Here is a 17,827-nt window from a genome sequence, read left to right on the forward strand (position 1 = left end):
CGCAAACGCTGCGGCGCGGCGTTCCTTCCAGAACTTACTGTAGTGGGTCAATGAAAAGCTCAGGATCCGCTTGTTTCTTTTGCTTTCCAAAATTGAAACATGCAGAAAATTATCGATGTGGCATTGTAAAAATAAGAATCAATGCACAATTAGAAGTGCTATACTAAAGAAAGAAAAAATAGGGAAAAAAAGGAAAAAATAGGAAAATAAGGAGAGAGCTCTAAAAAGTAGGAAAAATAGGAACTCTTCGGGGTCTGTTTATGGTTTAGTTCATAATAGAAATCTAATTCTGCTGTCATTATTCTAAGTCTAACATAGTTAGTCTCAGTTTCTCAACAAAACAACTTTTTTTAAAAGCTCCTTTTATAAGTTACATATTGTCGTCTCAGACAGTGGCGGATTTACTAGGGGAGCGGTGGGGGCGACCGCCTCCTCTGTAACCTTCATTTTCTAAAAACAATAATATGAAATTGAAGAAATTGCTTGCAATTGCTATTATTTCAATCAATAAATTCTATAAATTTGCTTTAACTTAGTTTTAGACAGTAAAGTAATCAAGGATGAACGGCGTTACCCACTTTTTAATTTTAACCAAAGCTTGCCTGTCCCCCCTTTTTTTAAACTTTAATAACACTGCCTAGCAAAAAAGGAAAAAAACGCTTCTCACATAATTCTTACTGATTGTTGTGTAAAATGACCACTTGAATCCAAATACAACTGCCATTTACTCCCTATACGTCCCGCTTTTTGGAAATTGCCGCCAATTTTTTTCAGTTTTTGACAGTTTTATAGCCATTATTTTTGTTTTGAGTGAAGGGGTTTCGTCATATTGGCCATTAACACTCTTCTAAGGGACTAGAGAGGTGTAAAGTTCAAAAGCTTGAACATTTGGAGCAAGTTGGAAGACTTATGAGGGTATTTCTCCTTAAATATTTGAAAAATCATCAAAACCTACTTTTTTTTCCATAGGGCTCGTTCTACAATGTTTTCACTTATTTTCGGCATAAAACCAGAAAATAGGCCTCACTCCAACAAGCCTCATGTCCGAAAAAATGTTCACGTTAAAAAAAAACAACCTATTTTGCATAGCAAGAACCACGCTCACTTATGTAAAAATATTAATTTTTCAAAGCTCTAGGGGGGGGGGGCAAATAACTCCGTGACCTCCCCCCTACGTGATGGGTCTGGGGGATGGCTTTTACGGTTTTCAATCGCCATCCCCTTGAATATACTATAAATCTGCTCCTGGTCTCAGAGCATCTAATCGAAGGAATAACCCTAAGATATCCTACTGTTGCTCTGAGGAGACGATATGTAATAGTTGTTTAAGAACAAAACTAAAACAAATTAATTTACAAGAAATGAAATCAAAAACTGAATGAGAAGAAGACCTTACTTTTTCCTTATCTTTGATGTCTTGACGTCTAGCCCAAGCCAGTAGTCCTAAGTATATTAACATAATATTGATGATTGTCATGTAAATAGTAACATTATCTGCAAAGCCAGCATTTGCAAATACATAGCTGAAATCCACAGTGTTAGGAGCCACAAAAAATCCACCACCAAATGATGTCAAGTGATTACATTTACATTGCGTCAGTTTTGCTGTTGCATTTTCAACCTAAAAATAGAAAAACATGCATCAGGAAATATAAAAATAATAAACTCCTATGCATTTTTTAAAAAGTACCTTTTGAATATAATGAATGGTACCCCCACTGTCCCCCTTTTTTTCTTTCTCTTTCTTTTTTCTTTTGAAATCAAGCTGTAGAAATCAGTCCAAAATCATTAACATATTTTAAGTTTAAAATGCATAATTATTTCATTTAAACTATGTTTCAGCAATCACTTTTTTCAGTAGAAGTTAACATTGCTTTGAAAAGTTGCAAAAGAACTCCAGTCACATAACTCACTAACACATCTATGACACTGCGGTTGAAAATATTAGCTTCACTTATGCAAGTAGTGTTCAGGTCTGATTGTACACATACATTATGAAAAGATGCTTTAGGAGACAACTGAAATAGCATTAGAACAGACACATAGTTATCAAAATAATGGAAACACCTGTGAATAAAAGTGACATTTTTCAATGCACTTCGTAAGCAATAAAGAATAAAACTAGGGGTCTGATTTTTTTATTAAGAGCAATGTATATATTCTAGTAGTATGTGGTGGCTTAATTGAAGTTCTAGAAGTCTTGGATTTTTTTCAAGCGTTTGAAATGTTGGACCTCTAAAATTTTAAAAGATACCAAATTGTTAGAGCGCGTCTAGCTGGTGCAAGTGTAACTGAAACATCTTGCTTTTTGGCGTTTCTAGAGGCACAGTATCTAAAGTCATGACAGCATTCACATAGCGCAGTTAGACAAGTTCGGCTAAGCAAAATAGTAGGCGGAAAGAGAAGCTCAGCGAAAGAAGTCTGCGGGTATTGAAGCGGATTGTAAGGTCCAAAAAGCGCACAACAGCAGCAAAAGTGACCACAGAACTCAATCACCATCTGGATTCACCAGGGTGAGTGATTACGGGTAGAAGGCACCTTTATAAACAGAGCATGTACGAAAGAATAGCGATTCCCAAAACCTTTGTCACAAATGTTAATGCTAACCGTCGTCTATAGTGGTGCCACACTCAAAAATCCTGATTGATTAATGAGTGAAAGAGAGTAATATGGTCTGACAAATTGTCTTTGACACTTTTTCCTACTACAGGACAAGTACACATTTGTAGGATACCAGCAAAAGCTTATGATCATGATTCTCTCCTTCCAACTGTCAAGCATGGAGGAGGATCTGTTATGATATGGACTGTCAAGTCGTGGGTTTTTGCTGGACCTGTCGTAACTATAAAAGGAAGGATCACTGGGGAGAAGTATAGAAACATTTTAGCTAACCAGATCCAACCTATGATGCAAACTTTGTTTCCTGGAGGATATGGAATTTTCCAAGATGATACTGCACCTATCTATGCAATTGACTTGACCAATCACGGTTTGATGAACATGAGGGGGAAGTTAAACATCTTCCTTTGCCAGCACTGTCGCCTGAACTTATTATAATTGAACCGTTATGGTCTATTTTTGAGCAATCGATACGGAATCTATATCCTCCACCAGCGTCTCTCCCTAAGCTTTCACAATATCTCCATGAAGAATGGTACAAATTCTGCTGAACATTATTCAACTCTTGTATGAATCGATTTATTGGTGGATCCAAGCTGTATTACACGCCAAAGGTGGTCCTACACCATACAAATAAAGAATTCTTTATAAATCTCAAGTGTTTCCATTATTTTGATAACTACCTGTACATACACACATACACTTAATCAAAACAATACTTCTATTAAAAAGTATTATGCAGTGTTTTCCTTCAATAATAAATTTAACCTCACAGTTGAACTCCACAATTCTGTCAGTTGTTTCATGGCTATTGAATTTGTTTAAAAAATGGTCCATTTGAGGAAATAATTACTATGATTAATGTATTGATATTGCTGCTACTTACTAATCATATCACCAAAAAATATTATTACTACTTACTAGTTATACAGTCAAGTTCCATTTCAGCGAAGATATTAGTAACTCTACACTCAACGTACAAAGGGATAACCTTAACATTTCTAATACAGGTATAACGAAATTTTGTAACAATGAATTGATTTTGCTGGTCACTTGGACTTAGCCAAAATGGGATTTGACTGTACACTCAAACCCTGCTGTGCTATAACGAACCCTCAGCGGACTAATTTGGGAAATCGCTATAACCAAGGATTCACTACATCCGATTTTTCAAAAATAAGACCACTTTTGATAAGATATTTCTTAGATGAATGTTCTTATAACATCTCCGTGAAAAGTATAATATTAAGCTTAATATTAGTATATTAACTATTGTATTCAGTAATTTACAAACTATTGAAAAGTTATATTTTCATTGATCCATAATACGGGACGGAAAATGTTATTTTTGTTTGCAAGCTTTTATTTACGTTTTGTTGATTTTTCTGTCAACTATTGCAAACAAATCTTCAACTTGTTTATATAGTTTCTGTCGCAAAAATTTGCTCAAAACACTGAGAATTCCATTCTGCCAGATAGTAACCATAGTAAATTCAGGAAGGAAAAATTCCTTGTAAATTGAGAATAGACACGCTGCTTTCCAATTTCAGAATAAATTTAACTTAATCCCCTACAGATTTTTTTTTTTTTTTGCTTTACTAATTTAGCTGTGGTCAGAGGATGTTCACAACACAATATTATCAGAGGAACAATAAGAATGGAGTGTGGTTTGGATCGTTGTAATCTGATGAAAAAAGGAAAATTGATACAGAAGATGGTGTTTGCCTATGAAAAAGATTGGTAAGGAACAGAAATGCGACAAGTGCTATGAAAAACTGAAAATTATAAAAATTTTTGGATCACTATAGCCAATTCTACAGCGTTTAAAGTTCGTTACAAGCGTTTGAAAATTAAGAACATGGGTTTATGGAGATTAAGAACATAGGTTTTCAGTTGGGACCAACTAAAAGGTTCGCTACAACCGAGGGATCGTTATATCCAAGGTTCGCTATAACAGGGTTTGTCTGTATTACTAATACATAGTACTACAAATATTAACATTTTAAGCTTAGACGTAAAAACATAGAATAGTTTACATTGTGAAACGATACTGCAAGCAGAAGAATGCAAAACTAGATAGCCTGAAATTTTTTTAAAAAAGCCCTTAAGAAATCAAAGATCAGGTAAACTCACATAACATCCAGCTCCAGACCAGATTCTGAGGTCATAATTATAGAAATAGCAGCCAGATGTATAGATTCTCACAGAGTAATTGGTGGAGAAATCTCGAACTGCCTCCCCATGAGTGAAATTAAATGAGCTGTCAAACAGCATTTCATCAGGAATTGAAGTATTCAAGGCGGTGTTGTTAGCTTCTATTATGCCCAAGTAAAAAAATCCAGTACGGTTCTGAATAATCTCGTTTGGCAGAAAGAGATCATAGGTTCCTGAAATTTAAAGAGGGTTAAAACAACAGGCGGTAAAACATGCATAATTACTTATGTTAAACTCAACTTTGAGCTGTTAATTACAAACTGCCGCTGGAAAGTAAAGGACAGCATCTCCAAATGTTTCATTTTTCAGCTTTTTGAGCAATCACGATTGCTTATTGTTCTCATTTGACTGTTTTGATGTCCTTTGATTTTATTTTCCCACCGCCACCCTCTGCAGCATCACCGTCGACCGGGTCCTCATGATGCTGCTCCTATAGCGAAAGCCGTCTCCAGGTTGCATCCATGTCCTACACACACGCGCATACATACACAACTACACACATGCACGCACACACACACACAAACACATACACACACATACACATAACTACCCACACCTTCATGCCTGCACACAGACACAAACACATATGCCTACACACACATACACATACCCCCCCCCCACACACATTCATATACACAACTAACCACACACTTATGCCAGCACACAGACACAAACACACATGCCTACACACATACACATACCCCCTACACACAAACACACATACTCCCCACACACAAACACACATGCCTACATACACACACTCGTGATTGCGAAAAACATAATTTGAATTCAAGATGTCAAAATTGAAATTAATTTTTTTTTCCCCTCTATTGTACTTCAGCTTTATTTTACAACCATGCTTATTTGATTTGCACTAAAGACAAAGCACAAAAAGATAAGTCAAATTCCAACATTTCTCTATTGTTAGAATAAGGAATCCAAATGCATTTCTTCAAACATTTCAAAAATTCATTTCTGCAGGTACCGCCCTTAATTCTCCCAGAATAGTGTTTTAATGTCATTGAAATTAACTATGTAGTTTTATATTGCAATTCATTAACAATGTTATCCCTCGGTGAAGCTAAGATAGTAGTATTGTAGAAAGAGGGACTCAGGAGACACTAATGAAATGTCAAAAAGGTCAGGGTAGTTAAAAAATCAGAGGGCTTCCGGGCGAAAAGAAGACCACCAACTGGATGGTTGGAGGATATTAAAAAATATTTAAATATTAAACATTAAAAATTAGCAAAATCTCACAGTTGACAGAAAGTTCTGGAAGGAGTACATTGTTAGGGCAGCCAAGAGCTGTAAAAATTATTGTGCGTTTAAATACTATAAAGAAGACCATATTTTTGTTTTACTCAAATCAATAAAGGCAAAAGTAAGAAATATTTTCTTCAGATTTAAATATTAATTAGTAAAATTATTTATTTCATCAAAATTATTTACTGTTTTGTTGAAATAAAATATTTTCTGTTCTGCTAGCTATTAGAACCATTATACTAACGTCAATCTAGAGCAGCGGTTGCCAAAGTTTTTAGGCCATGGAACCCTTAGTAATTTGCTTTTACTTGAAGGAACCTCATTTTCATTTATGACAAAAAAAAGTTAACAATCTAGGAGTCAAACGATAAAGCCGAAAAATGATCATCGTTCGATTACTTTCTCCTGCACAGAAGAAACTATTTAATAACAGATTAACACGTTTTAAGGTGTGATGAACCTATCACAACCATTTTTGGAAGTTATAAAGTCCGTCTGTTTGTGTCGATCTAACTCAAAACGTAATGCAAGGAATTGAAAGAAATTTGGTATGGATGTGCATTACCATGGGAGCTGTTGTTGATTAGTTTTGGCACAGGTCTCTTCTGAGGTTGGCCCAATCGAACGATTTCCACTTTTAGCGTGACTGCTGTGTGTCAAACAATAATTCAAGGATTCGCATAAAAATTGTTACACACTCAAAGGGGGGGGGGGGGTTACAGATAAATGTTTTCCACCAATTATTTCTAACAAATGACACAACAGAATGATTTTCTCGTCAAGCATTACTATTTATATCTCGGAAAATAATGCAAGAATTCAAACAAAAACTTAAATACAAGGGGACCTCAATTGAAACATTTGTGGATTCGCCTTATGTTTTAGCGCCTATTGCTCAATAGAAGGACTTTGAGTGTTTTTGTCGTCCAGCATGACTGATATTCTCTTTCATAGTTCAGTGCCTGTGCAATGTGCATTATTAGAACTCTGGCCGAGCTACTTTATTTATCTACCCACTAAGTTGCAATGATACATAAATTTGAAGCTCTTCCAAGGCAACAAATTTTCACCAAAAAACTGTATTTTGGTAAATGCATAATAAATACGCATAAGTGTTGATTTCTCATATGAAATACAGAGATGAAAGTTTCGTTCGTCCACATAATAATTATGTTATAACATATGTGTTCATAGTTATGTCCAATGACGGATTTATCGTGTCGCAAACTGCAAAGATTCCCCATGACTAAAAGCTCTATAGGAAATACAAAAAAAACATGATAAATGTTTTATATAGTTCAGTGATAGACAAAGGGGCCCAGAATATGCATTTACCCGCCCCCAAATCTATAAATATGCCACTTGTCCTCCGTATCTGTCAGAGATAGTTATACCAGTTTTTAAGAGGAGCGAAAGACATTATTTTTCATTCCGGCTGGGGGCTAAGCAACAGCAGCCTACTATTCCCAGAGGTATTGATTTGGGTTGGAACCTTGGAAGACTTCGACCACAACTGATTGAACATGCTCAAGTCAAATTAGCGCACATGGTGGATCTTCGACCGTCGTCAGTATCGAACCCATGACTCTTTAGCCACAAACTCAGTGCATTTCTGATTGGGCTAGCTCGGCACGTATCCAGAGCATACTATTTAACTATGTACCCAAAGCAACCTTTAAAAAAATACGAGGCAGTATGAATAAAAAATACCACCTTCAGTTTGAAATAAGACCTATTTATGAAAACATAATTTTGCCATGAAATTGTTGCAACAATTACAACTATAACTGTATCTGCAACAAATTACGAGACAAATTACAAGTACATTTATTTGAAGGATGAAATTAATTCATTGTAAAACTGATAATAGCCAGGGGTGCCCATCCCCCCCAAGCTCAATGGCGCAAAATCCCCCCCAAAAATTTTCTCGCTTTCGAATTGGGTTAAACATAACAGGTTTTAGAGTGTGTAATTTCGAGTCAAATTCACGGGGGGGGGGGGGGGGAGTAGCGCTAACAAATACCATTTGAACTGAAATGTTGTTGGATTGTTGACCCGCCTTGCCTTGCCTGAATTTAAAACGTGGACCTTGAGTAAACAAGTTTTGGGTACCCTTGAATTTTGCTACACCTTATTTTTATTTTTTTTTCAAACGTATGAATAATTACATGGGCTTTGGAGCAACGTTCTGGCTTTGGATGGAGTCATTACTAGATGTATACAATATGAACCATGAAACAGAAATTTATTGTCACATAGATAGGGTGTCCGGGGAGTTTCTCCCCGAAAAATTTTCGAAATTGTAATTTTAAAACCACAGTTTTACACAATCTCTGGTGATGTTAGGGTAATAAAAGGTTTGGTGGCCCTTCTTCCCGGTAATTTTTCAATATTGAAACTTCAAAAGCGCAATTGTAAATAGTTTACCGTTGTGTTAAGGAGGGCTTTCCTTTGTTTTCAAAATTGTAGTTCTAAAAACGCAGTTTCAGACTATCTGTGGTAATGTTGAGGAAAGAAGAGATCCTAGGGCTCGCCCCTGGAAAATTTTCAAAAGTAAAGTCTTAAAAACGTTGTTGGGGGACAAGCAATTTTCTGAAATTGAAGTTTTAAAATCGCAATTGTAGCCGACCTTTGTGCAATGGTGGATCCAGCCGATTGTTTTGGGAGGGGTCATCCGAAATTTTTGAACAAACTCCCCAGGGCCGAATTTAGCTCCATGCCGCCCCTAGGCCAATTTGAAATCTGCTACCCCCTCCCTCCCTAAAAGAAGCAAAATATCCTTGACTCAAAAAACCGTAAAAAAGTGTTCCCCAGATTCAAACTGACAAACTTATGAAACATGATGGCGTTTTATAGTCTGAGGCGCCCCGATGAAATCACCGATCACAGTGATCTTCCAAAAAAGTTTTTATTCGGCAAATTTTGATGACGATTCTGCAAATACCATGATTGAAAAACATTTGACTCTCATGAGATGTGTGAAAGTAATCATTATTAAATTACAAGAAAAATTGTCTCTGTGGAAAATGAAAGAATGCTAATATTTTACTTTCAAGAACAACAAATTTATTTAAAAAAATGTGTCGTTAAAGCAAAATTTGCCGTCTCTAAAAATTTTGCCGCCCTAGGCAGCTGCCTACTCTGCCTGTTGGGAAATTGGGACAATAACTCCCCAGAAATTTATGAAAATGAAGTTTTAAAGACTCAATTTTCGGGCTATCGAGACATTAGGTGAGGGGGTGGATTTAGGAATGTCCCTCGAAAATGATTCAAAATTTAAATTTCCATGTAAATTTTGAAAATCAGGAAACTAAAAACGCATTTTGTCTATTTTTGATGATGTACGAAGAAATGTCAGGTTTCAGGCGCTGGCCCCAAAATACTTTTGAAAATAAAGCTTAGAAACCAAAATATTCTGTTATTATACATTGAGAAGTTAGAAGAGGAGGGGTGCTCTTCTAGCTCTTCAGCTGTCCACCCTTAATTTTTTCAAATGCATGTTCGAATATGCAGAGAGAGAGAGAAGATTTGGCTTCTGTGGTTTAGCAGGGATAGTCATATTACTAGACCTAAGTACTAGCAATATGAATAATCGTAAGGATAATATTCAGTCTGAATTAGGGGGTGTCGGATGGCTACCTTCTTGCATCATTTCGTAATGAGAAGACATAAAAACGCAGTTTTAAAATATAATTTAAGTTTGGGAGGAATGGGAGAGGAGTTCCAGGATAGCCTCTGCCGATAATTTTTCCAAATTTAAGTTCCCAACACAATCGTACGTTATATTTAATTATGTGTACAGAAGAGGGGGTCCGGAGGCTCTCCCTCGGGAAATTTCAAGACTTATTTGAAAAACACAGTTTTAGACGATGTATGGTGATGTTAAGGGAGGAAGAGACTAGGGGTCATAGTTCTATACTTTCACAAAATGCAAACTTCAAGCACGCATTTCCAATTGTGAATTATTTCTGATTGTAACACTTAAAGGGAGGTCTGGGAGCTCTCCCCCGGGAAAAATCTAAAAATTGTAGTTCGAAAAATGCAGTTTCGGACGATCTATGGTGACATTAAGAGGAAGAGATGTGCTCCCCCCCCCCCCGAAATTTTTTGTAATTTTGAAGTCTTAAAAAAGCGACTTTAGACTTTTTGTTAAAATTTAGTGCACCGCCAGTTTCTTGAAATCAAAGCTCCGAAAACGTAATTTAAGCCAGCCTTCGATGAAAGGAGGGGCGGGGGGGTTTGAAGGGGCTCGCGACCAGAAATGTTTCGTAATTGAAGCACTAAAAGCGAGATTTAAGACATTTTTTGATGATGTTGGCGAGAGAGAGAGAAGCATTCTCTCGAAAAAATTCGATCCGTAGAAACCACAGTTTTAGCAGATTTTTGTTAATGTTAATGGGTGGAGAGATTCGGAGTCCTCCCCTGGCAAATTTTCAAAATTGAAACTCAATTAAAGCAATTTATACTGTTAGAGGGGTAGAAGGTTTTGGAGATCTCTCCCCCGAAAAGTTTTCTAAATTGAAGCCTTAACAATGAAATTTTTGAGGATCTTCGGTAATATTTGGAGGACCACAGTTTCAAGACAACTTAGGGAGTTTTTTTAAAATTAAAGTCCAAAAGACGAAATTTATTCGACCTTGAATGAGGATAAATGCTTAATTGAGAGGGCGTTTCTCGGAGGTTACATTGGGAGCACTCTCATGGTTTTTCGAAATTGCAGTCCTAAATACTCAGGTGTAGGCCAACTTTAAGGACGTTAGGCTAAAGGATGGGGTTTGAGAATATTTTTCCGGGATTTTTTTCAAAAAGGAAGGGTTTCGGGGATGTAAAAAGAAGGGTTTGGAGTTCCCCACTCTTCCTTTCAGTTTGGCTACGTCCCCCCTATCTTCATTGTCAATTTTAATTACTGATAAACATATTGTGGTAATATTTTCTTCCAATTTTCCTTTGCCAAACACGATTATTTGCTTGGATTTTCCATAATATAACTTTCAATTTCCCCCCCTAATATTTTAGCGTTCTTGCAATACAAGCGTTTACGGCCTTGGAAAAAGGACTTTTAAAATTTTGAACAGATGTGGTAATTTTCTGCGATACCTTAGGTCTCTATTCCACTTCATTTTATTTTAAATATTACTTCTGCATCTCTTGATCAAGCTGTGATTTACTTACGATTTTTACATTCAAAAAATTTAGAACTTTTGGTGTGAGTATTCATTACAATACTTTGAATCTCTCTTTACATTTAACTGTTATTATTTTTTTTTCTCTCTATTTCAAATTTATTTCGGAGACCCATACGTTTTTCTCCGCTAGCAATGATTTTCAGGACATAATTTTTCATCAAAAAAAAAAAAAAAAAAAACACATGGGAATGTTTCGGCGACTCCTATCTATGGGCTGTTCTAATGAAGCTGTCCTATTTATGTTTTTTTTTTTACTGAAGAACCATGAAGCACGGTTTTGTATAACCAGAGCCGCCAAGAGACAAGGCGTGCACCATCTTAGTTTTGTCGCCTTTCCTCCCTCCCATTATGCTAATTTTACTCTATGCACAATACTTTAATTTGAGCCGAGCCTATAGTTTCCGACTAGGCAGGCATACCCACTCTGCGGCCTAGTGAAGCGTGTACTGTACTGAATCCTTTTTTTTTTTGCGATAATAAAAATGTTTGAAGCGTACATTAGCTGCGGACCTTACTTAGATACTCTTAATAAAGGAGAATCATGGATGTCCCTAAATTGTATTTTAAAATATTACATTTTCTTTTCAAATTTTACAGAAAAAATACTTTTTGTTACTATTATTTCAATTGTTCATCTATAATTACTAATTTTAATTTTTTAAAACCACGAAGAGTTTCTCTTTCTCTCGTTCGTTTTCATCGGTAAAATGAAATTGGCGGCCCCACTTCTGAAAAACTGGGGGTTGTTGCAACCCCCCCCCTCTTGGCGACGGCCCTGAAGAGTACGTGAAAAAGGTATTATTAATGCATCTATTTCTCGTTGAATGAGTTTAAATACTTTTCCTTTCCAAAATTCAAAACTTTCATGTTCTAAAGAAGAAAAAAAGTTCTGGAAAAAAAAATCCCCCCCAAAAATTTTGATGGTGCAACTTGCGCCATAATCCCCCCCCCCCCCCGTGGGCACCCCTGATAATAGCGATAAATTTTTGCTTTACATCGGCAGATTGAGTACGTATAGTAGCAGGGACGTAACTAGGTCATTTTTGAGTAGGGGCAAGACCTCGTTTCGGCGCACGCCCCCTCCCATACAAATAAATATTTAAAAATTATTTTAATATTATAAATTTAAATTAGGCAGTGTTAAAGGAGGCCGCATATTTTGATAAGCCTGTAAATGCGACTACTACGTAATTATAAGTTTTATCACTGTATTGCGTTTTTTAAAATTTTGATAGGGGGGAAAAATCATTAAATATTTTATTTATCATATTACATATGAAATTTTTCAACGAAAAATATTTTGTATTTTCATAAGAGAGTAAATAACTTGTTGAATTTTTTTTATTTTTTATTTTTATCAGGTGGCTCTGCACCCTGCTCGCTGACGCTTACCAACCCTCTAAGATTGCTTCGCAATTTTATATGATTCGCGAAGATTTAAATCGCCTGTCAGAAAGAATCATATTGAAAAACATGTTACGAGTTCCGTTTCGAACAAAGTGAAAATTCCCCTCTCCCTCCCATAGAAAATAGAATTTAAGTGAAGTACTCATTTTTAGAACATAATCCCACTCCTACCCGAAAATATAAGAATAATTTGATAGAAATGTGCATAATGAACAGATTTTTTTAAAAATAAAATAGTTTTGAAGAGCATTTTCCCACGTTCCAAACTAACGTGTACCAACTAGCACAGTTATAGGTGCTAAAGGGGCTTCTGAGCATTGCAAAACAGCAGTTTTGTACGTTTGAGCAACACGCTTGTACGTGTTGCTTTTAAGTTCGTGGTCTCTAATAATATATTGCTCTTTAGCTCCGGACTGAGCCTAGGACTTTTCACTAAAATCGAAGCCCTTTTACCCGCTGTTCTAATTTATTGATGAAAGTGTTACAAGCTTTATTTGATGCAGAAAAAAATCTTTTTGGAGCAACATAAAATATTAAGGGAAGTGAGAAATCTTTCATCACTTGAAAAGACAATTTACATGAAATTTTAGCTTCAAAAATTAATTACAAAAAAAAAACCTAATTTGAAATTTAAAATAAAAACCCCAAGGTGCAAATCCTCGTTGCTCAAAGTAATTTTGTGCAAAATTTCAAGGCTGTAGGTGCTCTGAGGTCTCCTGGACGCAGGCCCGCCACAGGCATCCTTTCACAATTTCTTTAACAGTACTTTTTTTTAATATATCGAGATACGAAATTAAAACTACTGACGAGCACTGAGAGTTTTTTTTTTTTGAACTTTTAATAGTTTGTCCTTTTTTGTACAAAAATTAATTTGAGCATTTACTTGGTCAGTTTAGTGCCCTTAAAATCTGGCGCCCGGGGCAGGAGCCCCGACTGCCCCCCTCTAGTTACGTCCCTGTATAGTAGGAGCAGACTTCAAGAACTATTTTTGTTTCTTTTTGGATACACATTGGCTGGAAAATTTGTTTTGCTTTGATAAGTTGTTACAAGCAGAGGTTTTAAGATACACAGCTTTGTTACCCAATAACGGATATTCCTTTTTAACACCAAAACAATATTTTTTGAGTGAACTAATCAGAAAATTGATTTCCAGTAGGTTAACTCTGAAGTGCAATTATGATTCATACTCGGGCATGGATAGTGTCATAGGTTTCTCAAATGAACAGTAATGATTTTTAATGTCACGAAACAGTTGCACTGCGTTTTCTTCAAGGAGATTCTTTCTGGCAAAAAATTTCCTTTAAGAGAGCAAAACTTTCTGCGTCATTCTTTTTACGTTGTTGTTACTTTGTCTCTCACAACAAATGTGGTTACTGTTTCCCTTTGAGTTAAAATAACCATTTCGTTCAGTTCACCAAAAATGTTGACAAAATATTGATCAGCCGTAGTTTCTCACATAAAACATTGAAAACATATTGATACCTTTTAATCCAGTTGAAAAACCCTTTTTTCATCTGGAAGTTAATACAAACTTTTAAAAACGTTTGTTTTCGATAGACAGCATATTTCATATGGAAAAGTAGTGATTTGTGTTGCCTGCCATGTCTTCATAAATCTGACTAAGTTATCTTGGTTGGAGAAAACGAAATTTGACAAAATAAACGATTTCTGACCTTAAGAAGTCTAAGAAGTCTGATGGTAGCTACTTGATTATGCTGGCATGGCGATGTAAAACACCTTAACGACTACTACTTCAATCTGGAGTGGCATTTTAGAGCCATGAACTAATTATTACATATTTCTTGAAACTAGCGGAAAATAAATATTTGCAACGGCTAACTCACGGCAGAACCCTTCCGATACTTTGGCGTAACCCAAGGGTCCCGTGGAACACACTTTGGGAAATGCTGATCTAGAAAATGCAATGAATACAATGTTTATTACACCCTCTATCATCATCTAAAACTTATTTTAAACATTTCATTGCATACTTTTGGGAAATATTTAATTTTACAATGACCAAGGAGAAATATCTTGAAAATTCAAAAGATGAAATCCATTGGAATAATGAAGATTATCACAGCTATATATATTTTAAAGCCAAATTTAATTTTTGCATTGTAAGAAATTAGCTTACCATTTTCTTCACGTATATTGGCCAAATTTATCATGAAATCATAGTCATGCAGAAGAGGTTTAACTCTATGCTTTACAAAAACAAGCAATTCAACCTCTGGGTCAGTTGGTGTTATTTCAACATTGACAGCTGAATCGGCTTTTTCTACAATAAATTGGTGGTAAACCATCTGTTCATTCCACTTGATAACTGCATGGACATAAGTAGGATCAGGCAATGCCTATAGAAGAGGAAAAATAAGTTTAAAAAGTAAAAGACACTTTTTTAAACCAAAGTAAGAAAATAAATAAATAAATTAATTTAAAAAAAAGGCATGCTAGGAAATGTATTTGGAAGAAAATGTAATGAGATTGAAATAAATTTGTTTTACAAACAACAGAAAGCCTTAGTTTGGAAAGAAAAAGAAATCACAGGGGATCACACAGGGGAGTAGCAATGGGGATTGGGGGTCGAAACCCACTAGAAACCGTGAATTATAACACATATCCACAACACAGTAGTTTATACATGAGATAGTGAGAAGCGAAGGGATCTAGGCGCCAAAATTGAAAATTCGGAGATAACCAGCACAAATGGTAGGTGAAACTCTTCTCTGTTTTAGGGCAAGAGATAGTACTGGTAGGCCTGGTAGGTGCTGCTGTACAATATGATTTAGACAAACTTTTCAATGATAGCCTACCTAGGTCTGGAAATTTAAACGTGTTTTACTCAAAACGTGAAAATATCCCCTTACATCCCTTTGCTTCTCACAGCCTCATGTGTGAAAGAACCGTTAAGACCCCTGGGAAGGTTATTTCTGCCTGCTCCAGTGCTTTTAGAAATAAAAAGAAACAAAATCAGTAGTATCTGTATCATTAATCGAATGTTTTACAGAAACTTTGTAATAAGTTCTATTTTGACCGTTATGTGATCAAGAGATGTTTGTAAGAGTTTAATACATAATGATTCACAATATTTTTTCTTTTTGCAACTATTTGCTAAGTTCTATAAATGAGAAAGACTTGTTATTATAATAATTAGAGATACATTTTCAGATACTTATTATAATGCAATGTCTATGCAATTATTGAGCAAAAAACGAAGTCTCCAGAGCGACATAAACTGTCGACGGTTAAGATGGAAACTATTTTGTTCAAGATGGTACTCGTAGACTATGTAAGAATGAGAACATTTGTATTAGAATATAATTTCAAAATTTAAATAAATTATATTTTTAATATACATTTTCAAAAGGCTTAAAAGCAATTAAAAAAATAAAATTTTAAGAAAAAAAAGAGAAACTAAAAAATTCTTAAGATTACAACTGAAAGCATGAACATACAAAAAATAAAAAAAGAGTAGTTACTTACTGGTTCAGCACCTTCTTTTTTACTACCTCTGGGAACTTTAATTGTAAACCAACCAGTAGTGTTCTGTACTTTTAAGAGATCTAAATTTTCATCAAGCATTAAAAGCTGCAAAGTTTTGGTGTCATTTGATAGTAAGTCCACACTATCACCATATGAATCTAAAATGGCTGGCCATGACACAGCCTGTAATGCAAACAAAATAAAAAATTTTCACTAAACATATTTCAAATTAAGATATTGTTCAATTAATTTGTTCATTTTAATTAATAAAGACACTACTTTTACTTTGATTAATTTGATTTAGGAGAAAAATAAGTTTGGTAAGTTAAATATCAATAAAATTTTATTTAAAAAAGTATGCAAAAGTTATGCATGAAAATTGGCACCAAATTCAATTTCTCATTGTGAAAACAAAAGGGATAATATTCATGATGCAGAAGGCCTTCCTTAAGAACTTATAAATTACTAAATGCTTTAATCTGGCAGCAGCAGCATATTTTAGGGGGGGGGGGGCTTCATGGCTTTGCTCGAGATTCCACAGTCACTAACTTCTTCATAATATTCTTCATTAAAATTTCTTCATCAATAAAAAGTGAACCAATTGCTCCACAGTTTTCTTTTTTACACAATTGGAAAGAGCAATTTTTTGAAACATCAGATCTAATTGGACCTACGGTCGTGATCAAAGCTTCTATCACAATTAGAAAAAAGTTAAAAGCATTTTCAAAAACATTTTCTCCAGTCAAGTTTTAAACGCTTTGTTTTGTGACCATAGTTACGTCTTTAAGCTCCTTTGCTTTTTCTTCTTATTTTAATTCCTCAAAAATATTTTATTTTATAGGGAATCACAGTTTTTAGATTTTTTAGTACCAAAGAAATTTCTGTAGCTATGTACTAATTCAATCTTTTAACCAATGAATATTTTTTTAATATAGAGAAATAATAATAATAAAAAAAAAAACGAATTTGAAAAAAAAATTGTGCATTGGATTTAGATTATTAAAGTTTATGTTTTGCAATGGAATGACTGTGACAGATTCACTAGAGCTTTTCATTTATTGCAAAAAAAAAAAAAAAGTACCTGACTCATTCCCATACAAGCTTCACCTCCAGACAACATTAGAGGAAAAGAAAAAGAAAAATGATGGAAAGAATACCAAAGATGGATGGAAGGAAAAAAAAACTTAAAGGAAAGATAAACGAGTCAAAGAAAAGAGAACATTATAATAATGCCAAAAAGGAACAGACAGAAAATAAAGTGTCAAAAAAAAAAAAAAAAAAAAAAAAGAAGAAGAAGAAGAAAAAACGAAGGAGCAAATGAGGGATGATTCCAGTGAAGAGGATGATAATAACGCCTGCATTTACTGCAGTGAGCTTTACTCAGACTTCAAGGGTGGTGAGGGATGGATCCAATACATCCAATGTCGTCGTTGTGCCCAAGAAAGCTGCTCTGGGGCCAAAGAGGAAGATAACTATTTTACTTGCAACTTGTGTCAATAGGCCTTATATTAGAGCAAAAAAAGTAAAGGTTAAGAGAATTAAATTTACTGACAACTCATCAAGATCAGGGTTGTCCTATTTTGTACACCCCTGGAAAAAACGCCGGAAAAAACCTGGAAAAAACCGTCTCGGACAAAATGTCATTTCGTCCA

At 35.1% G+C, this 17,827-nt stretch overlaps 1 protein-coding gene across 1 annotated transcript in view; it reads right to left on the reverse strand.

Moving 5' to 3' along the window:
* LOC129227963 (uncharacterized) overlaps positions 1-17,827 on the reverse strand; it is a 147,642-nt gene that overhangs the window by 37,485 nt on the left and 92,330 nt on the right. The window contains exons 29-32 of the mRNA XM_054862588.1: positions 16,176-16,358; positions 14,827-15,046; positions 4,753-5,006; positions 1,397-1,621 (exon numbers count right to left, since the gene is read on the reverse strand). Coding sequence (XP_054718563.1) covers positions 1,397-1,621; positions 4,753-5,006; positions 14,827-15,046; positions 16,176-16,358 — 882 coding nt within the window. The remainder of the gene's footprint in view (positions 1-1,396; positions 1,622-4,752; positions 5,007-14,826; positions 15,047-16,175; positions 16,359-17,827) is intronic.

The sequence above is a fragment of the Uloborus diversus genome, chromosome 8 (genome assembly GCF_026930045.1).
Source record: "Uloborus diversus isolate 005 chromosome 8, Udiv.v.3.1, whole genome shotgun sequence".
In the NCBI taxonomy this organism is placed as follows: domain Eukaryota; kingdom Metazoa; phylum Arthropoda; class Arachnida; order Araneae; family Uloboridae; genus Uloborus; species Uloborus diversus.